Consider the following 21,413-nt stretch of genomic DNA (forward strand, 5'->3'; position numbering starts at 1 on the left):
ATGCGCCATTTATATGTGTTTTTGTTCTCTCAGGAAAAAAACTCACTTTTTTTCTTTCCTAAAACTCATTATAGATAACTTGTATTGGAGCCAGAAACTGCACATGCTTTCAATATACAGACAAGAGTATAATTTTGGAAAATACCCTATTGATGACAAATTGTTTTTCTTGTGTATAGTAAATGTTTGACTACTGAGGGCTATTTCCTCATGAAAGAAGAGGAAGGGGCAAGACAGCCTTTTAAATCTTGTCACATTTTCTTCTTTCATTGAAAGAAAATAATTGAAATTCTCCCAGAATCTGGTTTTCTTGTCACACCTGTTTTAAAGGCATATGTTTACTTACTAGTTTTCCACTAAAGCTGCTTTCTGTAGTTTTTTTGTTAGAAGTCTTCATCTGTCATGGAGGGTGGGAAGGAGGAACAGAAAATATTTGCTGTCAGGCGAATAATTACATTTCTGTTGTGATTATGTCTTAAGTACTGTAATCTTTTTCAAAGCCGTATTTTTCCATGACCTGGTTCACTGAAGAAAGCAACTGATGTAAATTGTCCCTGTGCACAGTCAGCATGGCGGCTCAGGGCTGGGACAGGCCAGAGCCCGCTGGTGGCTGCCGGGCACTGACAAGAAGCTCTGTCACATTTGTGCTCTGACAGCCTCAGGGCTTCCTGGTGACCAAGGGCCCTTCCTGGGGAGCCCCACTCTGGGGCACAAGTGACTTTCTCAGCTCACTGGGAGACAGAAGCCAACTTAGATCCCAAGTCAGAAGTGTTTGGGAAGTGTGAATGCTAACAGGGCACACAAGAAAGCACACCAGCTGTGTTGGGTTTAGTGTTGAATTTGGAGTCTGATGTCTTTAGTGTTGGGTGTATTTTCTGGGTGCCTTCCTGGCCTGGAACAGTCACGCCCATTTGAGGGCGTAGACATTGCAGCCCCCACTTGCCCCCCTTGCCTGCCAGAACCCAGGAAAGCTGTTCCTTCCCCACGGCAGCCGCTGCCTCACTGTCCGTGCTGTGGGTGTTGAGAGGCAACATCACCCTGCCAAGGCAGGCTGCAACATACGGGTGGTGAAGGCCATGGAGCAAGGGGACAAGGTGGGCTGTGCAGCCTCTCTGTGCTCTGGCATATCACAGAATCACAGAATAGTTAATGTTGGAAGGGACCTCTGGAGTTCATCACTCCAGCCAAGGCAGTGTCACCTAGAGGAGGTTGTGCAGGAACATATCTGGGTGGGTTTTGAATGCCTCCAGAGTGGGAGATTCCAGGCCCTCCCTGAACAGCTTGTTCCAGTGCTGTGCCACCCTCAGTGTAAAGATGTCCTTCCTCATGTTGAGGTGAAACTTCTTGTGTTTTACTTCATCCTCTCACTGGGCACCACTGAAGACAGAGCCTGGCACCATCCACTTGGCACCCACCTTCGAGATATTTATATGCATTAATGAGATCCCTTCTCAGACATTTCTTCTCTAGACTAAACAGGCCCAGCTCCTTCAGCTGGTCCAGATTCCTCATCATCTTTGTGGCCCTCCTCTGGACCCTCTCCAGTAGCTCGTTTTCTTGTGCTGTTTGGCTGCTCTTGTCCCAGGCACTTCAGAGGTCTCCCTTCCTGGCTTGTGGTTGATGTTTTAAAAGCACTTTGCAGCTTTATAGGTTTTGGCTGCTGAGGAGATTTTTTTCCCTCCTCTTTGTGTTGCCCCTTTTGTGTTTTCTGTTTGATGAGTTTGCTGTGTAATGGTCACGCTGTAATCTGCATAAATGGAGAAAGGCAAGTGCAGGCTGAAAATACCAGAAAGTACCAGAGAAGCAGCACTGGAGCTGCTGTCCAATTTCACAGCATCACGCAGCCAAGACAGAAGACATGAAATGATACATGGCCCCTTAACTGGCATAACATGAACAACGCTGTGCCTGCAGCTGTACTACAGCACTGCACCATCAACATGTGCCACAGGGAAGTGTAAAGCCAGGAATCCTATTTCAGTTGTGGATTTTATGCTTCCGTTATTTTCCAAATAACATTAAGGGTTTTTTTTTTCTTTCTAACTGTAAACCTTTTGGATACAGTCAACAACTTCAAGAAAATTCCTTTGTACGCCAAACTGCTGCTGAGGTGCTTTGTGTCCTTGGTGTTACATTCAACATCTTTATTATTCAGTTCTGCATTTCCATTCTTCACAGGGGTGTTGTAATGCTTAACTAATTAATGTCTACATGTTGCTTGATGTCCTCGAGCAAATAGAAATATAAAGGTACACATATATAGAGAAAAAAAATAGTATTTCAGGCCTTCTGAAATCTGGTTTCAAGCTGTAGTCACAAAACTGAATTGCCAAAGTGCGAAGCAAGAATAAAGCTTTATGAGAAGCTGCAATGAGGAAAGGAAATCCAAAAGCACTACATTTTTCTTTTCTCCCTACTGATGAAATGCTCTGTTATTTTACTTCCCGAATTTGACGCAAGAAAAATTACAAAAATAGTTATTCCAATAATGAGATGATACCAGGAGAAGAAAAGAAAATTTTATTTCCAAAATAAAAGTTCTCATTGTGGTCTGGGTGAAAATTTCTGTGTGGGGTAAAAAATAAAGAATCAATTTTTCCTAAGATTCATTGTTCCATTAATTGGTACTGTATTAGGGCAGGACTTCTTCCATCTTGTCTTTGGGATTGTGGTTTACATTTAGTATCTACGTTGCAATGTAATGTAGTAAATTACAGTAAGCTAAAAGCATTAATTTTTAAGTCAGCATACATGTCTGCAGACTTAGCAGTCTTAGAACTGTCACAATTTTAGTATTTGAGTGAATTTTTACTACGTAGTTCATGGTTGGCTCATGGAGTTCAAAAATAGCAACAACAAGAATGAAAGGCTTAAGCTAATTTTAAATAATTCTTGACAGATTTGCAATCTGCTATCAGGGATTCCAAAAGCAAAGAAAAAAGCTGCTTTTGGAGAGTAAATGATTTCTTGAAAATTATTTGCTTGTTGAAATGAAGGGAATGAACAGGCTCAGATGTATATTGATTTAAATATGTAGCATTTTTATTTGTGAATTATTTTGAAATTGATAATATCTAAGCTCAGTTATTGTGCAGTTAGTTACTATGGATACTTGGTTTGCAAAATGTGTGGCTTTATGGCTAACTTCTGCCAAAGACCATATTGTTAAATAACATCTCTTTTTTAGACTAACACATGAAGTGGCATGAGGGTATGTTCATAGTCATGCACACAGATCTCCAGAGAGAAGTCTGAATAAGTATTTACTTATTCAGTAAATACTGAATATCAGTGAGCTTTATTTTGCAATTGTCATTTTTATGTCTTGGGATGGATGTGTCAGATTTGTATAAATAAAGCTTTTTAAATAACGGCTTTTGTTTACAAGTTCAGTTATTATTTTTTGTTTTGACTAAAACATCCCTGCTTCTATCTTCCCACATACTGGTAGTGATGCAGCTCTCCTAGAGCCTGATCAGCTGTCTTGACCTTTGCTGTTGTTATCCAGTCTTAGGGAAGTATTGTGGAACAGATAATTTTTTAGTTATCAAGGCCAAGTGTTCTTCACTTGATTTCCCACTTTAACATGTTTCCACTGATAGGAGACTTCTGTATTCATTTTAAGCATTTTCAAGTACATACTTATTAATAAGCAGCATGTAAAAAAAGTCACCTGCACAGTTGTAACTGTCTTCTTCCCATCTCATGCACAGATCCTGGGATTGGTGTTGGGTCTTCTGCCTTGGGAATCCTCCCAATGGCCAGATTCTGAATGAAAATCATATGTGTATTCAATAAAAAATCAATTTAAAGTTAACATTTTCTTTCTTACGGTGGTCTCACTGAAGGGGCTTAAGACACAGTAAGCCATATAACACAACTAGGTATAACTGGAATAGCAACATTCAAGTGAATGGGTGAGCCTTTCATGGGGCTTGGGTTGCAGGGTGACTTACTGAGATGGGTAAGAAATGGCAGCAGTAACCCACCTGTGAGCCACCCTTTAGAGGGTATTGAGAAAGCTCATCTGAAAACAAAACTTCTCTGGAAGTGCTTGCATGGCAGGGTCTCTTTCTAAATCAAGAGCAAAGCATGACTCATTTATTTCTCCATCATCAAATGACTGAATAGTTTGTACAAAGTTAGGCGACAATCTGAACCTTTTTACTTGTAAATCAGCAGAAGAGAATAGTTATGTGGTCAAGGTGTCAGTACTCATTTGTTCAGTCATTCCTACAATAAGACAATTGGCAGTGCAATATCCATGTGATAGGTGCTGACCAGGTGCAAAGGTGTCAGTGGATGCAGGCCAGTATTTCTACTGCCCCCTTTCCAAGGCAAGGTGTATGGTTTACATAGCCCCAGCTGTGCCACTGATATTAACTCCTTAGTTAATAAGAGACAGATTTCGTGAATTAGTAAGTGTGGCTTGGAGCCAGGAACCTTGAGATCCATGGGCAGGTGAAGCTTCAGCTGCAAAGGGTTGAGTTCAGCTCTGCATTTTTGTGCAGAGGCAAAAGCTACTCCTTACCACTGATTGCTGCACTGACACCTTCAAGATCACACGGCAGGCCCTTACAGCTAAGTACTGTGTCTGAGCTGGACTGCTGCTTAGAACTACTGAGGGAACTAAGTTTTGCAATAATTTTAAAAACAAAACTCTACCTATATTCTTTTGCAGCCTGCATATTGTAACACATTTGAGGTGCTGGTGGAGGAAATTAAATACCATTAGCCTTGACTGGTAGTTTGCCAGATTCTCTCCTTCACACTCTACCCACATACTGTTAATAAGAGCTAATTATGAAGCAAGTTAGCTGTTTGATCTTGGTTTCAAATACATCATCTCATGTAGTTTCAGGTTCTATTTTATTTCTCTTTATTAATTCAGTCATTTTATAGTGTTTGTTACTTTTTCTTCTCTTGCTTGTTATCTTTGTTAAAAGTCATGGACATGTAACTCAAGATTTGGAGATGTGGTTGGGAGAAAAAGATTTAGAAGTCTAAATTTCATCCTAAGGGATGATTTTCACGTACTTGGTTTCAATATCTTAGACAATCTGAACAACAGACTTAGATGATTCATCAAGTAGTAATAGCTCAAAAGATACTTCAGTGTGGTGCTATCACAGTGAACATAAAATGTCAAAGAGGTAATAAAAGTGAAGCCTAAGGACTTCATTCATGTCAGAGCTTTGCCAGTGAAAAGGGGCACCTGTTTCCACTTCATCGAGGAGGTGGTGTTACTGACTGTCCATTGAAAAACAGCTGGACTCAGTCTGGAAAGACTGGCCCCAAAGGCTAGATCATGATTTTAACTTTCAAAATGTTTTGCATTTTTATTAGGATTAAAAACAAAAGAAAAAAACCACAAAAACTGCAAAAGACAAAACCAAACCAAAACTAGGGCAGTATTTGGTATGTGAAAGCTTGATATTTTATATTCTTGTTATAAAACATAAAGGTTACAATTTTTACAATTTCACAGAGCTGATTTATATTTTAGATGAATGGCCAAATGTAACAAAGCATGTAAAATACTTTTAAAAGTGCATTTTAACTGTAACTTAAACAGGAATCGATGGAATGAATTACTCTTTTCTGCCATAACATGTAAACAAGAGAATTATTTCCACATTGGTGGAAAAAGGAATGACTGTATGTACTCTCATAACAAAAACTAAAAATGAAAACTTACCTAGTGTGATTTTGTAATTTTTGTTTTAAAATCTTATTGTATCATGAAAGATTCCTTGGAGTGAAATGTCTTAGGTTTTGGAATTACTTTGTAGTTTTACCTTGTTCTATTCATGAAAGTATAACAATTTAAAGGTAAAATTTTCATATGCAGCTAAATCAGATGAGAGACAAGTTATAAATGAAAGGAAAATGTATTCTTAAATAATCGTAACCAAATACTCAGTTTTAAAGGTCTTCATTCATGACAGAACAATGTATTTTGACATCTAGGTTTTTGGCATGATGTTTGTGTAAAAAACTTTATGACCATTAGGAAGGGAGTCAGTGTCATAAACTGTAGGAGAAATGCAACAGTAGATTTGAATAATCTTGTACCTTGTGGTTCATATTTTTGATCCAGTTTTGCACTTTCTTTGGTTCTGTGATGATTACAAGAGAGCATTGTGGTGTAAATTTGGAGTTTTCGTTTGGAGGTGGGGCAAGGAATTTGCTAGGATCCTCGAGTGTTACTGTGACCAAAAATTATTGTGTTCTTTGCTGTCACCCTGCATTTTGCCAGGTGTAATAGAAATGCCAGCTGTTCCTCATTGCTTGCTGAAATCACTGTTTTCTTGTTTTGGGTAGATGTAAAGACCAGGTGTGCACAAAAGGGAGAAAAAAGCTTAAAGTAAGGACAATGAAAACTGTAGATAAGGATTTTCTGAGAGTGAATCTGTGTATCAGAAAAAAATAGAATGAAGCACTAGGAGAGTGTTGTGGTTCAAAGGGCTATTTTGTAAATATTTTGTTAATTTTGTAAATCCATAACAGCCCTCTCAGCCATCTTTCTCCCTTGGAATATATAACACAAGACCATTGTAATTTTCTCAGTGAATGGAGTGTATGTTGGGACTTTGAAATGCAGAGGTTGTGTTCTTAAAGTTTCTGATATCCTGAATCTAGGTTATGAAGACTACTGACTTAACTTAAAACTTGTAACATAAAGGAATTGAATGAAGGCATCAGTTTTCCAGGGTACACACTGGTAATTACTTGCCTGGTCTTGCATGCATAAATGAGATTATACAACTTTTCCTGTAAAGAAACTTTGATACTTGTACATAACCAAAAGCGTCACTTTCCCATGGAAAAATGTATTGTTATGGCAGTAAATGGCACTTTGTAAATGGCAATATATCATTTGAGTCCTGGGAAAACACAACTATTTTTGATAAATGCAAAGCTTCTGTGCCTTTCAAGGTATCTCAAGCTAGGGGGAAAAATTGAAATGTTATTTTTAAAAATGTTTGCTCAACTTCCCAGTTACCATATTCAGGCTATCTAATGATATCACAAATACTGTATTGGTTTAAAAAAAAATGGATTTTTGTTTTATTATTTAATGTTAATATGAGAGTTTTGTAGTGAAGAGCTTATGTTAGGAATTAAGCAAAACAAAGTTTGCAGACTGTCAGGGACTTGTTTTGTCTGAATTTTACAAAATTTTAATCTTGTAGATTTAGATTACTGAATTTCACTGCTCAGAGAAATTTTACTTCAAGTTCAATTTATGAACTTCCTTCCTATCTGATTGCTGTTTTGTGTAACTTACCTGGTGCCATTGAAGTCACTGCCAATTTGCATTAAAATAAGTGTAAATTTTGTGCTCTTACTCTTGTTGCAAGCTTAAAAAAATTTTAAAAACCAAAAAAAACCAACCATGTGAAGTTTAGACAAAGATAAACAAATAGGGAGTAGATTATTTTGTTTCAAGCTCTTTTGTATAAAAGTATCTCCTTTATCAATTAATAGTTGCTAAAAGCATATTTCTGAGAAGTTGACAGATTCTGTTCCTGACTGTTAAATTTAGTTATTTTTGTAGGGGTGGGAACGGCCCTGTTCATCACAGAAATGCTCTTGGAGGTTTCTTTTCTGCTGAGTTTGTGGAAGGGCAAAGGTGAAGGAGCAGGGAGAAAATTCTTTTGCTAACACAAGTATTTCCTGTAGACAGCAATTACATACAGGTCTGTGAACTTTAGTTAGCTACCCACAAGCATTTGAACTGTGAGCTCAATGCAGTGTTTGTATAACCTTCCTTTATTTCCAAGATATCTAGTAGAGACTTTTTAAAATTAAATACTTTTTTCCCCCCGTTACAAGTGAAAGATCAAATAATGCAATTATTTGACCATTTTCTCACCAATTTACAGCCTGTATACCCTGAGAGAGTTCATTAATTAGAAAGAATACGTAGAAGTTCAGCTTTATTGTGACTTTTTCTGCAAGCTATGATTCTAGATGTGCTGCTTTATATCTAGCAGTTTTACAGTGCTTTTGTCAACTTATTACTAGATATTCTTTGACTCAGAGTTCTCTGAGCTTAATTTAGAGTAAATTGTTACATTTTCTCTGTGGCTCTTACTCAAATGGAGGTGTTGCTTAATGCTGCCTCTAAGTATTGTGTGGATTTTTCTTAAGTAGTGTAATGGCTACATCTACTCTGGTACAGTGAAGAAAAACACTGTTTCAAAGGCAAATGTATTCTATTCAGTTGTAGGTTGAACAGTATGCTGGGAAATTTCTGTTTTGTTGAGATAATGGCCTTCTGCTAAGGAATCCTGATGGATGGAGTGCTGTTTCTCCGTATTGGTTTTGGAGTACAGGCATTGTGGGTTCTGAAAGCCTTCTTCCCATGTAACCACCCAATATATGTACATGGCTCCTTCTCTTGGCATACATAGTAGTTGTTTTCTACTAACACCTTCAAAAGTAAAAAGGAATCCAAGCAAAATGTGAACAGGGTTTCCTGTGACTTGGTACCAACTATTCAGTCATTTCTGACTGGAGCAGGTTGGAGCATCCAGAGCCTTTCAAGCAAAATCCCTTGACCTGGCCTGAGAAATGCACCTCTGCAATGCTCTGATTTAGGTCCTGGGTGCCACATTCACCCTGTCGTCCAAAGGAGACCAGAACCACAGAGCAGGATTAGGGTTTCTTAGATTTACCTCATGTCAAACATAGCATAAAATGCTAGCAAATTGTCTTTGGTATTGTCATTGACTGACTATGGTTTCTCATCAAATGGGATTGTCCAAGAATGTTGGGCTAGAACTGGGGGAATAAGAAAATGAGCAGCATCAGCACAAAAGCCGTACTTCACTGTCACTGCACATGTATGTGCTGTGCTGGGACACGTCCAGTGTTATGAAATTCCAAAAACTGAATTATATCAACTGTTTCCTGATCATAGCATTGTTTGGAAAAAATGGCCCCAAAATAGAGGTATAAAAGAAATGCAGACTGGAAATCCTTGGGGAGCTGATCAGAGATATTAAGAATGCACACATTCTTTAGAAATCCAAGAACTCATTGAATACTGAGTGCTTGAGTTATACAGGCCTTAAATTTACTGCTTTAGCTTTAATTTGTTCTATGCATCACATCATATCTTTAAATTAAATACTGTTCTACTTCGTACTTACCTTGAGTTCATCTTATGTATTCTGGCTTACATATCCTGCTATTTTCTCAGGTGGGCATATTCACCCTTCTGTGCCAGTGCACATGTGTAGAGCACAGTCTTCCCTTTCAGTCAGGAAGAGGTTTTCTACTGTGGTTTGGATTAAACAATCTCTTCAGTGCCTTTAATAGGCCACTACTCTTTTCCCCCAAAAGACCTGTCATTAAGGCAATCAGCTTTTCAGAATTGAATACAGAGTGAGATTTTGTTTCACTGTTTTATTTTTTCCTGTTAAATTTCTAATTGCCTCCTGGACTTGATATAGTGGATGAATACCAGGTGGTACTCCACTCCTTTTTGCTGTTCCTGGGCAGGTCTAGCCTGCCTCAGACACATCACCTGCTAGGGCACAGTAGCACCAGTCATTGTATCTGACAGCACTCTTCATACACTGCCTGTGGAAGGAAGGTCTAAGAGAAAAAATGTACTCTGCAGGCATATGCTAACCAAATGTTCAAAATCTTTCAAAGGAGAATATTTTATTTAGGATATTTTACATTGGCATTTTAAAACAGCACATGCATTTGTCAAATGATGGTTTTACACAAAATTTAAATTACCTGCTCTCAGAAGATGTTTGGCTGCCAACCGTCTGGAAGAACATAGTGTGTGATTCCTATTGTCATACTGATTTCCTACTGTCTTTAATGGGAAGAAAGGGGGTTATAACACTAAAGGTGATGGATGTACAAAAGGGCATGTCTGATGCACTGATTTTTAGTACTAGTAATGACACCCAGCTTTAATTGTAGGAATAGGCTGGAAAATAACTAAATCTAAGTAACTTAAAACTTTTTTTTTTCTTCATTGATATGATGAAAAGAACAATACTTATTCCTTTTGATAAAACTGCGTGTCAAAAGCAAAACAATAGTAGCTTATCTATAGAGAAAAAGCATAGAAAAATTGAAGGAACTGGCAGTGGTATCAGTTTTCTTTTGGGCCTCAATGCACAACATTATAAGAGCCTGAAATTTTGTTTGGTTAATGCAAAACAGAGCAGGTTTGGGCTAGCCTGGCTTGTCGGTGATCATGGACGCCGGCAGGTTTGTCAGTGTTGTATGCTCCGTATGGGGTTGCCATGTATTTCTTTTCACCACAGTAAGGAAAAAAAAGTCTTAGGTTCAGTTCTAAAACTCCCCAGTCATCTCTGTTTTAGGTTGTAAGTCAAGTAGCAAAGTGAGACTAGTGCTGGTTCAAAAACCACATGCTGCATATAAAAAAAATTGAAAAAAGTGTTTTTTTAATTTAAAAAAATGGTTTCCATGTTTCTAAATTAATCAAATCAAATGGGTTTTGTTGCCAATTTCACAAGAAGTTTCAAAATCAAGATGTTTATTTAAATTTGTTTAAGTTTTTAAGATTTAAAAGTACTCATTTCAGGCCATTACATTTTGGAAGAGGTGTTTCCTTTTTTTCTACCCCTTTTGAAATGTCTTTCAAACATTCTCAGCTTTTGTGCTGTCAGAAATTTCCTGGTGGAAACAATTTTAAAGCAATGGCATGAAAAAAGTTTTCTCCAGATTTTTATAGTCCCCCTCATTCCCTATCCCCTCCCCTCAGTAGAAAAGATGTTGTTTTGCCATAGTTAAAGAGTGAGGGAGAGGAGTACTATACTATAGGAGTAAATAGTACTTTATTCCACCCATATTCTTAGCTGAAGTTATGTAAAAGTAATTCACTAATGTTTTGATTTTGCCTATGTAATTTTCATACAAGCATCCATAGCTGAATCTCACCCTAATAATTCATAGTAAGTCTAACTTTTTTTTTTTAATATACCATTACAAAGTATTTAAACATCTATCCATAACAAAATAGGCAAGACAAACACAACGTCGGTTAATGACTCCTGGATGCCCATGAAGTTTGATCCCATTCATAAACAAGCAGTGTGTTTTCAATAAGTGGGCATGCAGTGGCTGTTGAAATCAAGTTAATAACTCTGCCCCATTTCTCAGGAGTGGAGTTACCAGTAGGAAAATGAGGATGAAGAGAAGGATGTCATGCTCCTACTCCACTCCAATTAATAATGCCAAATGCTGCAAGCGTACCGTAATATGATCCATTAGTGACTTTGCAGCTCCCACTCTCCCGTTCTGCTCCCGAAATAGATGCATTTCAGTTCTGTTCCAAAAAGCAGGAATAATAATAACATTTAGAGAGCTGGGTATAAGCTAAAATTTCCCCAAGGGGACATAGACTTGCTGACTGTTGTCAGAGGAAAATTTGTGAAAAGGCTAAGACAGGTTGCACAGAACTTTAATGGGAGTACTGCAAAAATTCAAGATACTTTGTTGTACACTAAGAGTGCAATAATTTTACATTTCAAGCTTTACCTTTTCAAGTCTAGGTACCTAACTACATGTTGCACATGCACATGGGTTTTTTTAAAAAAAAACAAAGGTGCTCATAGCAAACATAACATTTGTCCTAGTAATGATGGCTTTGGAATTCTTAGTAATCAAATATATTTAGCTGCATAACTAAATATTTTTTTTTGAAAGATTGGAGAAGTATGTGTGGGATTAAGGAGAGAGGAGGTAATTTGCCATGACCTATTTTCATTCCATTTCAATCAAAATTGCACCACTTAGCTGAGTACTATAAAGGGATGCCTGAAGCACACTTGCACTAAATTATCTGTTAATGTCAGGGCAAATTTCTGGTCTCCTGTCTTGTAGGTGGTAACAGCCTATCTGCAAGGTATACCTGTTTTCTGCACACTCATCAGAAAACTTCATGTGCTAGGATAGCAAAAAAGGATTGAAATATTGTTAGTTGATGTGAAGAAAGATGTCCAAAGACTTAAGATGAAGAATTAAGAAAGCAATTGGAAATGCATGTCTTTGTTGTAAATAGCTCTGAAGTAATGGTAATCTTTAATTCAGCCAAAATGTTGATGCTTTGGCACAAGAGATTTATAGGAAGTCTTTGAAGTAAAATTAAATACTTGTGAATTCAGTCAAGGTGTGAAAAATTTTTTTCAAATTTCATGGTTTTACAGCATACTTTGGCTTCTGAGCAAATATCATAAACAGTTGATAAAAGTTGACTACTTGTGCCCTTTACTTAGTCTGAAAAGCTAAATAAGAAAACTTTCCCTAAGTTCTTCTAATATATTTTGATTTCTGTCTGGAAGCATTTGGACAATACTCTTGGGCCCATGGTGTGATTCTTGGGGATCGTCCTGTGCAGGGCCAGGAGTTGGAGTCAATGATCCTTGTGGGTCACTTCTAGCTCAGCTTATTCTGTGATCAAAACACTGAAGAAGCTTCTTGTTTCCTCTTCACCTATTTTCTTCTTTCTGATGTCTCTTTCATCTCATTTTGTTTCTGTGGCTCTCATGGAAGCTGGTAAGTGTGTCCTAAGTTGAATGCAACATAGAATTGGATTGAAAGATCCTGATATAGCAAAAACCTGTAAGCGTGTATATATAAGGCACAAAGGTCTAGTTTTCAAATGTGCCTCATTACAGGGCTCCTTTCAGTGCAGTGTTCAGGTAGCAGATGCCTTCCCATCGTGGACAGAGCTGCCATTTCAGAGTGAGAAGCTCTGTCTGAGTAGAAAGCCTGGATGTCCTGGACTGTAGGCACAAGCAGTTGAGTGTTGTACACTTAAAACAGGGGCTTGACAGGCCTGTCACTGCTGTGGCATTCTATGCATTACAGTTTAGCACTGTTGCTCTAGTGCTCTATGTGCCAAATGATGTCATTAGCAGAGTTGAGATCTATCAACCATCTGTGCCTGTTATCTGTTCATCCTCGAGTGGGAAAGAGTTATCAGTGCAGAACTGTAGTGAGATGTGGTGGTTCTAGAAAGTCTCTGGGGTGTGCTTTGGTCATTTGAGGTAATGTGCCCCTCACATAGCATTTACTGCTCACCCCTTCCTCCTGGAAAAATGTTTGAGTCTCTTGAGGAGTCTATTAACATGAGAACTCATTGCAATATCTTTTGCTAAATAGTTGGCCGTGACCAGTGATACCCAGGCAGCTTCGGTGTGAATGAGAAACTTAATAATCCACAAAAAGGCTCTTTTTAATATCTATTTTTAATTTACAATACACTGGGTTAATAAATTATGGGGGGAAAGTGTTCCTTATGGCTTTCTTCCTGATGGTGGATTAGAGTACACCAGCTGTAACACACCATTTACAGAGATGGCAGGAGTCATTGTATACCAGAGCTGAAAATTGTATTGACACTATCAGTGCAATATACCCTTTGGAAGTCCTTGGGAGGGTTCCTTACATGTGTTATAAGAGCTGCCTCACTGTGTTGCAGTAACAGGAACATGTGGAGACAAAATGATTGATTATTAGCCCTGGTGTTTGTAATTTGATCAGTGCAGCAAGTGTTAGCCAATAATGATTTGTTTTCTTTCCCTTACACCCTTATTGATGTGTTTCATTGTCTGAGTGTCTGAAATTCCAAATCTGGAATGTCGTGCCATCAAGTCTTACTATGTTTTATTTAACACAAAGGCAAATCCTCAGTATAAAGCTGTAGGAATGAGGTCTGAACTGAGAGCAAATTCAACTTGTTGTGTTGCAAAACTGAAGCCTCTGGACTCTGTCAAGTGCAAACACCAAAATAAATCATCACTGTCCACTAGACTGTGAGTCTGGCACTGACAGAGATTTCTCAGACAGTAGCTTTAGACATTTTAAGAACAGTGACCTCTTTACAGGGTAAATTTACAGAGTTTTCATTAGTCACTCAGAGAGGAAATCAAATTCAGCAGGTTGCAATAATTTTTGTTTGGTGATAAGGTATGCCTGAGAGTATTGGCCAGTCAGTAAAGTTGGTTTACTCATTGTGTGTTTGCCAGTCTAGGAGAGAGTTTGTCTTCTACTTGTGTTACCTTACTGGGTACAGCGTGCATCTTTAAAATATGTACAGCCTCAAAAGAACAAATCTCTTTATTTAATTCAGTCAGTTTATATAATAGCATTGGTTGTTTCAAACAGCAGCTCACTTCAAATAACCTTGCAGGATTTATTGCCATAGAGGCAACTCAAACACTCAGAAGTGGTTCTATAAACTGTTAAGTTTATAGACTAGAGCTCTGTGGCCAAACAGGCTATGATGATTAACTTTGGTTGCTCCAGAATATTTTGAAGTTTTGCATTTTGGAGGCTTGAAAAGTTTGTGACTCCCCCCTGAGAATTTTCACTTGGTTCTCATGTTGGGAGATGTATTTTTTCAGAAATTTTAGAAATAGCAAGGAATTTGTCTTTACACTTTGAAGTTCTGAAATATGTGGCAATTTTCTTTATTTGTGGGTATAACAAACTGTGAGTACTTGGTTCTGTTTCTGTATGTGGATATGCTTTCTTAGTGCTTTGTAGCTGGATAGAGAGAAATTTTTAAAGGGTTCAGAAGGGACAAGCACAAATTAAATTACTGAGATAAATGATTCTGCAGGAGTGAAGACAACAAAAACCTGGTTGTAGTATAAGGAATAACGTGGGTCAGTTAAGGCAGAAAAAAGCACAAAATAACCATGAAACTTGAAAGAAATGCTGCGATACATCAGAAAATGTTTGTTTTGCCTTGTTTTTATGTGTTTGGCTTTTTTTTTTTTTCCCTAGAAACAGAGTTAGTTAACTTCCAGTCCCAGTTGGCTTTGATCTGTAAACAACCGCCTCAGGAACAAGCAGCTTACTCATGCTCTCCTGCAGAAATTTTGGATACACCAGATTTAGCTGTTGTTTGAGCTACATCTGTGAATTTTGGGAAGCTAGAAAAACTGACTTTTCTTTGGGTGTTCTCTAAAAAAAATGCCGTCTTCATTTTGTTCCTTGGGAGTTGTGATCTACAACACCAATTCTTGTTTTGAAATCTCATTACTCCCCTTGATAGAACAGACCTTTAACTCAGACTTAAAACATCCCAGAAGTTTATGTAAATAGAAATGTTGAGGTGATTCAGTAGACTTTTAGAAACTTTGTAACAAATCTAAAAGAGAACAAAAAAACAACCATATAGTAACAGACTATGAATATTGCATATTTTATATCATTTTAGGCTGCTAGCTGTCTGTGGAGGATTGTCATTACTTCAGAATTTCTCAAACTGTAAATGGTGAAATCTTCCTCTTCTCTCCACCCTAATCTCAGTTCCTCTCTCTCCGCTAGCTGAGCAGAGAAAGCAGCCATGACTGGGGTTACTATTTGCAGTACACATTATTTGTGTATCGCTGTTGGTTTTCTCTATTCCTGAGCTTAAAAGGGGGAAAAGATTATCTTCTCGGGGGTTAAACAAACCTCAGAGCACCTGACAGTTCCTTGCCTCTGGCAGAATTGTGCACTAAATTATACAGCTCAGAACTCATGGGACCAGTTGGGCTTCTGCCTGTGTTTGTGGATTAAATACATTTTTTGATTTGGCCCTGTATACTTTGGATTCCCAGTATTATATTTGAATCTGTAAATAATTAGAAACTAAATGGCATTTCACTGCCTCACTGGACATTGAGATGCACCTGTATACTGTAAAAATATCTGAGAGGTTAAAAAGTGCCTCACTACTTTTAAAAATAGCTCTTCATGTCTGAATCTCAGCATATTCATTCATCTCAAATTTTTCTTTGAATGTATCCTGGTATAAAAAACTGATGCATGTTTCAAAAAGGAAGAAGTAAAACTATTGTGAGTTTTGTGCATAAAACTTTTCACATAATGTAACATATAACTTGAATAGAAAATGATGAAACAGTCTCTATAACTCTATGGTGATCAAAATTCAATATTATTAATATAAATATGATAATAATAAGAGATTTGCAAGAAAGAGGAGTTCATTTGTTTCTAAGAGATGCTTGACATCTGCTACTTTATGATCTGTTAGAGAAAGCTAAGGCTCACAAAAGCTGTCTTTCTTTCTATTTTACCTGGAAGACATTATTTTTTTAGTAAATACCAAAATCAAGTCAATATTTTTAGAACCAGGATAATTGCTACTTGAAATGGACTAAGCTTTGCTCAGAAGTTGTTTGAGACTTTATACCCAATGTCAACAGGAAAGAAATAACTAAGATGTATGGTTTTGGTAATTGATAGGGAACATTTGAATGGGTTACATAAATAATAGACTAATCAAAGTATTGTTTAACGTTTTAAAAAAACACATGCCCTACTGCATGTGCATTTATTTAAATTAATGCTGTTGTCATAATTTATGAGAATTTTTGAAAGAGGATTTCATTTTCACCTTACAGTTAATGGTCTCATAAATAATAATTTGTCAATTTATAGGATAAGTTATACTATTAAATTGTTCAGCATACATCTTTAAAACATAGGTGTGCATTTACTGTTCTGGACAATTACTCTGTGAATAAAACTACAACTTTCAAATCTCATTTCCATGTCTGCCAAACCCTACTCTTAACTCATTTTCTGTTTTAATGAGAATTAATGATATTAATAATCCAGTGCTATGCAGAAGAGACCTGGGACTTTTCTTGTATATGCAGTGTCATGCAGTATTTTTCTAAAGAAGATAGTAATGCACCAATGATAACTGATCTAAAAAATTAATGTAAAAACCACCAAAACCAGCTCTTCCCCAAAAATCAAATACTTAAAAAATACATTCACAATCGAATTCTGTTTTTTCATTTAAGCACATGAAAGTTGTACTTGTTAATAATTTAATAAGTGTTGATATATCTTGAACACCAAGAAAGCTCAGTCTGATAGTTTGGGGTAGGACTAAATCTGTTTACAGGAATCTTCCATTTTTCCCCATTCTTTTCTAAAACCACTTTAATTTTGTATGATTGTATTAAGGAAGAATTTACAATCTGAATATTTGAAATTAAAGAAAAGGTTGTATTTCTCTTGGCTGGCAATTTGAACATGCTTTGTCGTCACATCTTCTACATGCAAACCAAAATACCCATAATGTGAAAGATAAATTATTGCACAGTTTTTGCATTTATTTGTGCCCATATCAGGTTGCCACAACCGAGGTTGCTATTTACTTCAAAACAGTCCCATATATATTCTTTGGGTTCCACTTGTACTCATTAAAAAGTGCTGTGAGAGCCTGGCATCAGCAGAGTCCCCACATGGAAAACAGCTACTCTTTTATCAGTAGTCATTATCATCTGCTAGGTTGTTCCTGGGCTGAGCTTCTCATGCTCTGTGTAGGGTGGCTTTTTTCTTCTCCCTACAGGAAAGTAGGGCCCCTGCATGTGTTTAACCCCACATTTTTTCAGGATACTAATATTTCTGCTTTTAATTGACAGCAGTTTTACAGGAGAGTGTGTCCCAGATGTGATTGCTCTAAAATGAAAGAGCACTAGTGTTGGGCTTGAATGTTTCCCATCTAATTACCATTTGCTGCTTCGTTTTATTTTGGAAGGGTTTTTTCACTTGAGTATGGGGTTTCCAAATGATTCTGGTAATCCTGGATTTTTTTCCCTTGTTTTTACAGGTGACCTGTAACTGTTTCACCATCAGTAATGGAGAGATGCAGGATGTTGGTGTTGGCCTGTATCCCAGGTACTGTGGACACTGTTTCATTCACAGGCAAAATCTATGTCAGTTTTTTCTCCTTTTTTCCAAGGTAGCTGTAAGGACCATGAAAGCAGCAGGTAACATGTCTCAATGAGAAATTGGGAAATGGAAATAAATTAAAGAAGATTAAAAAAATACAATCTACTTGAAAGCATTCTTAATAGTCCTGATTACAGCATTAAAGCAGTTTAAATAGTATACATCTTTATATTTTATTTTTATGGAGGTGGTAGTCTTTCCAAGTAAGAATAAATGCTGACATCAAGACTGTGCGACTGGGACTAGTAAGGGAAACCTGTTCAAAAATGCTTTAGAATACAGATATTTTGCAGCTGAGAGCCTTCGTAATTAGTAATTAAAAGAAAAAGATTGATATATTTATAAGTCAATTACCATAACAAAGAAACCAGTAAGGTGAAAAGATAGGTCCCTTAAGAGATAGAGTTAATATTTGAATTTCTTATTATTGTTTCTTATTTGTATTAGCAAAAAAGTGTATACCAATGAAGGTTTTATCTTCATAGAATTAGTAACCTGTAATCATAAATATGGAAAATTAGTATGTAGTTTAAAAGTATGTTTTACTGTCTAATTTTTTTGTTAATGCATGGTTGAATTATGTTTGTCAGTACCTCAATGGGCCTGTCATTGCTGTTTTTTTCCTTCTAATGTCATATGTAAGATTTAACTAAGGACACTTAATATCTTGGGTGTGCCTTATAGTAAAGATGAGGAAAAAGTAGTTAGGAGGACATGAGAATTAGTGTCATGAAAAGTGCAAAACAATCATTTGATTTCATAATGGAATGAAAACAATAATTGAGAAAAATGAAATATTATTTTTGAGCATTATTATTAGGGGAATGCTTGCTTTTGGTTGTAAAAAAGCCCTTAACTGTGAAGAAAGTATCTGTCTATGTTCAGTGATAATGCACTGCCAAGGGATGCCAGAGACTCTTTCCCAGGTCACTTCAGAGCAGTTTGAGTTTTGTTATAGCAACACAGCTGGGAAAATTGAGAACTTTAAATCTGTGGTTTACAAGTGCTGGGCAAATGTTCTTCCAGATGAATTCACATGCTTCCAGAGGAAATTGTCATCAAACCCACAAGTGTCTCCACGACATGAGATTTAATTAAAAGTTCTTTATTAAGCCTTATTAAGAGGTTGTATATTGTTGTATGGCTTGATAGCTTCAGCATCACAATATATTTTAAAGTAGGTAAAATCCTATGGTCCTGCTATGCATCATGTTGTGAGCAGCTTTGAGAGTGTGCCCAGTGATCTCACAGTAAGTGTAATGGATACTCTCCCAGTGGGCTCTTGAGGAGATTAACCACAGATATTTTATTAGGCCAGAAAGGATACCAAAAGGGTCAGACCCCTGTTGATACCTCCTGCAAGAGTCAAAAAACTAAATAAACATGGTTTGGTGCAGGGCTCAGAGCTTTGGCAACATCCTCTATTTTACCAACAACAGTTGGGATTTTGAGTTGCTGAATCAGACAAGAACAAGGACAGAATATAAATACAGCCAGGAGATGGATAAGCCAAAAATTCTTCTTCCAGGTTGATAATGCCAGAATTATTCTTTCAGTGGGTCATTCCCATAGGGAAAGAACCGTCAATCCCGTTTCTGCTACAGCAGAAATGTTTGCCTGGCAAAGTCAGTTGTTTCTCAGCTAAGGAAACTCATGATTCAGAAGTATATAGCGCATGTTGTTAGCAGCCTCCTTCAGAGAGAGGGAATGGTGTGCTTGTGCAGTGTTTGTGCCTCTCGAGGGTGCCAGCAGTTCCCTAATGAGCTGTGCTGCCCCAGCTGTCACAAGAACAGAGGCTGGGTCAAAATATGCATGAAAACAGAGGCAATGGCCATGTTTCTTTCTTTCAACTCTCTACACCAACTTCTTTGGGACATAGTATATTCCAGTTTCTCCTGATATGAAATACATGTTGAGTGTTGGCCCCTTTGAGCTGTGCTTGCAGTGACAGTCAGGTAATCGATAAGGTTAGTGCCCTGAAAGTGAGCAGAAGCAGCAGGAATAAAGCTCAGACCCTCCTGCTCTGAACAGTCAAGGTAACAAGGTTACCTTGTTCCCCACTTGCCCAGGGCCCTGAATCAGGGCTCTTGGAGAGGCAATGGGAGGCCGTTGCCTTCCTCCTGCCCTGAGGACACAAAAGGCAGAAACATTTGAAGAGATCCCGGCATGGCTCCTATTACCAGTGAATATAAATCTTCTAAGCATTCATTTTCCTCCCCTAACCAAAAGCAGCTGATTTAACAGGGAATTTATTTGTTTCGTGACTTAATTGCTTGATACTTCAGATGTAATCATGTTAGCTACTTTCAAATGATTAAAGGAAATGGCAGTTGAGACTCCTCTGAGATTTTTTTCTTTCTTTCACCCCTCACAGTATGTCTTTACTGAACCACAGCTGTGACCCAAACTGCGTGATTGTTTTTGAAGGATACCAGCTTTTACTTCACTCTGTCCGAGAGATCCAGATTGGTGAAGAGGTAATTAACTTGTCCTCCCTTCCATCACAGACACCTGCAACAATGACATCTCCCTAAATAAATTCCAGACTGCTGGGCCACCAGCTTAATATTTTGATGATATATTGATGCCACTTTCTAGCACATAGCTATCAGGGGGAAAATGATAAATAGAATCATCTCTTCACACTGCCTGGGCCCCGTAATCATTACTTCTCATAAATCACTAGCAGTCTTGATAAATTCCTGTTCCTCCTTTGCTCCTCTAGGCACTTCATTTTGTTTGTATTTGAGTGTCTTTACCTTGACGGGAACACTTAAAATATTTCTGAGTGGAATGCAGTGTTCCCTAAGTCTTTGGAACAATAACATTTGTCAGGTGGCAACTGTGCAGTTGTAGTAAACCTTTCATTGACAGTGAAAGCAGCAAAACAAGGTTTGTTTTCTTGTCCATTTCACTAATAAAGACTTCAAAATATCCTTTTCAAGAGATTTGTGATTTGATCTAAGGTGTTCTCCACTTTATTTTTACAACAGCACTTGTATTGATTTGAAAATAAGCATTTGTGGCTGGAAATCAAAAAAAAAAAAAAAAAAAGTGTTTTGTAGCAATGCAGTACTGAATTTGCTTAATAAGACCTGAAAAGAGATGTGTGCATATATGCAATTTCAGATGCATCAATGACCTACACAGTCCTAGCTGTTGGTCATTTCAAAATAATAACCTAATGTAGATATGATTCACACCTCTTCTTAAAACTCTGTGAATATGAAGACCATACTTATTTTGATTTAGACACGGTATTATTTACCTCCCTATGAAGTTTCTTCTTATTTACTGTATTCTTTCTCGAAGATAGTAGGGCATCAAAGTAAGTAAATGGTAAAAAATTGGTTTAGGCCATCAAAACAAGTAAGTGGTAGAATATTTTTTTCAATGAAACATTGTTAAGAACCAACAGAAATGTTTTTACATACTTACCTTTTTGCCAAGAGAAAAAGGTATATTACTCTTTATATTACATATATTACTCTTTCAGGAGTAATATATGTTTGTGGAGCTATTAATTATAGACATTTTTCATTTCAGCATTCTTGTTTAAGTGTTATTATAGACACCTTCCTTCTATTTTATCCATAAACCATAACTTTCTTCTTCGCTTCCCAGTTCACTAAGATGTGTTGCTTATT

The 21,413-nt window shown here is 37.3% G+C and overlaps 1 protein-coding gene across 16 annotated transcripts in view; it reads left to right on the top strand.

Moving 5' to 3' along the window:
* Positions 1 to 21,413, top strand: part of SMYD3 (SET and MYND domain containing 3) — a 376,442-nt gene that overhangs the window by 282,309 nt on the left and 72,720 nt on the right. For all 16 annotated transcript variants that reach the window (XR_008436193.1, XM_053972899.1, XM_053972898.1 and 13 more), the window contains 2 exons: positions 17,645 to 17,712; positions 20,141 to 20,243. Coding sequence is in view for 15 of the 16 variants with exons in the window: in XM_053972899.1 (XP_053828874.1) it covers positions 17,645 to 17,712; positions 20,141 to 20,243 (171 nt within the window). In the remaining variant the exon portion in view is untranslated. The remainder of the gene's footprint in view (positions 1 to 17,644; positions 17,713 to 20,140; positions 20,244 to 21,413) is intronic.

The sequence above is a fragment of the Vidua macroura genome, chromosome 3 (genome assembly GCF_024509145.1).
Source record: "Vidua macroura isolate BioBank_ID:100142 chromosome 3, ASM2450914v1, whole genome shotgun sequence".
NCBI classification, from domain to species: domain Eukaryota; kingdom Metazoa; phylum Chordata; class Aves; order Passeriformes; family Viduidae; genus Vidua; species Vidua macroura.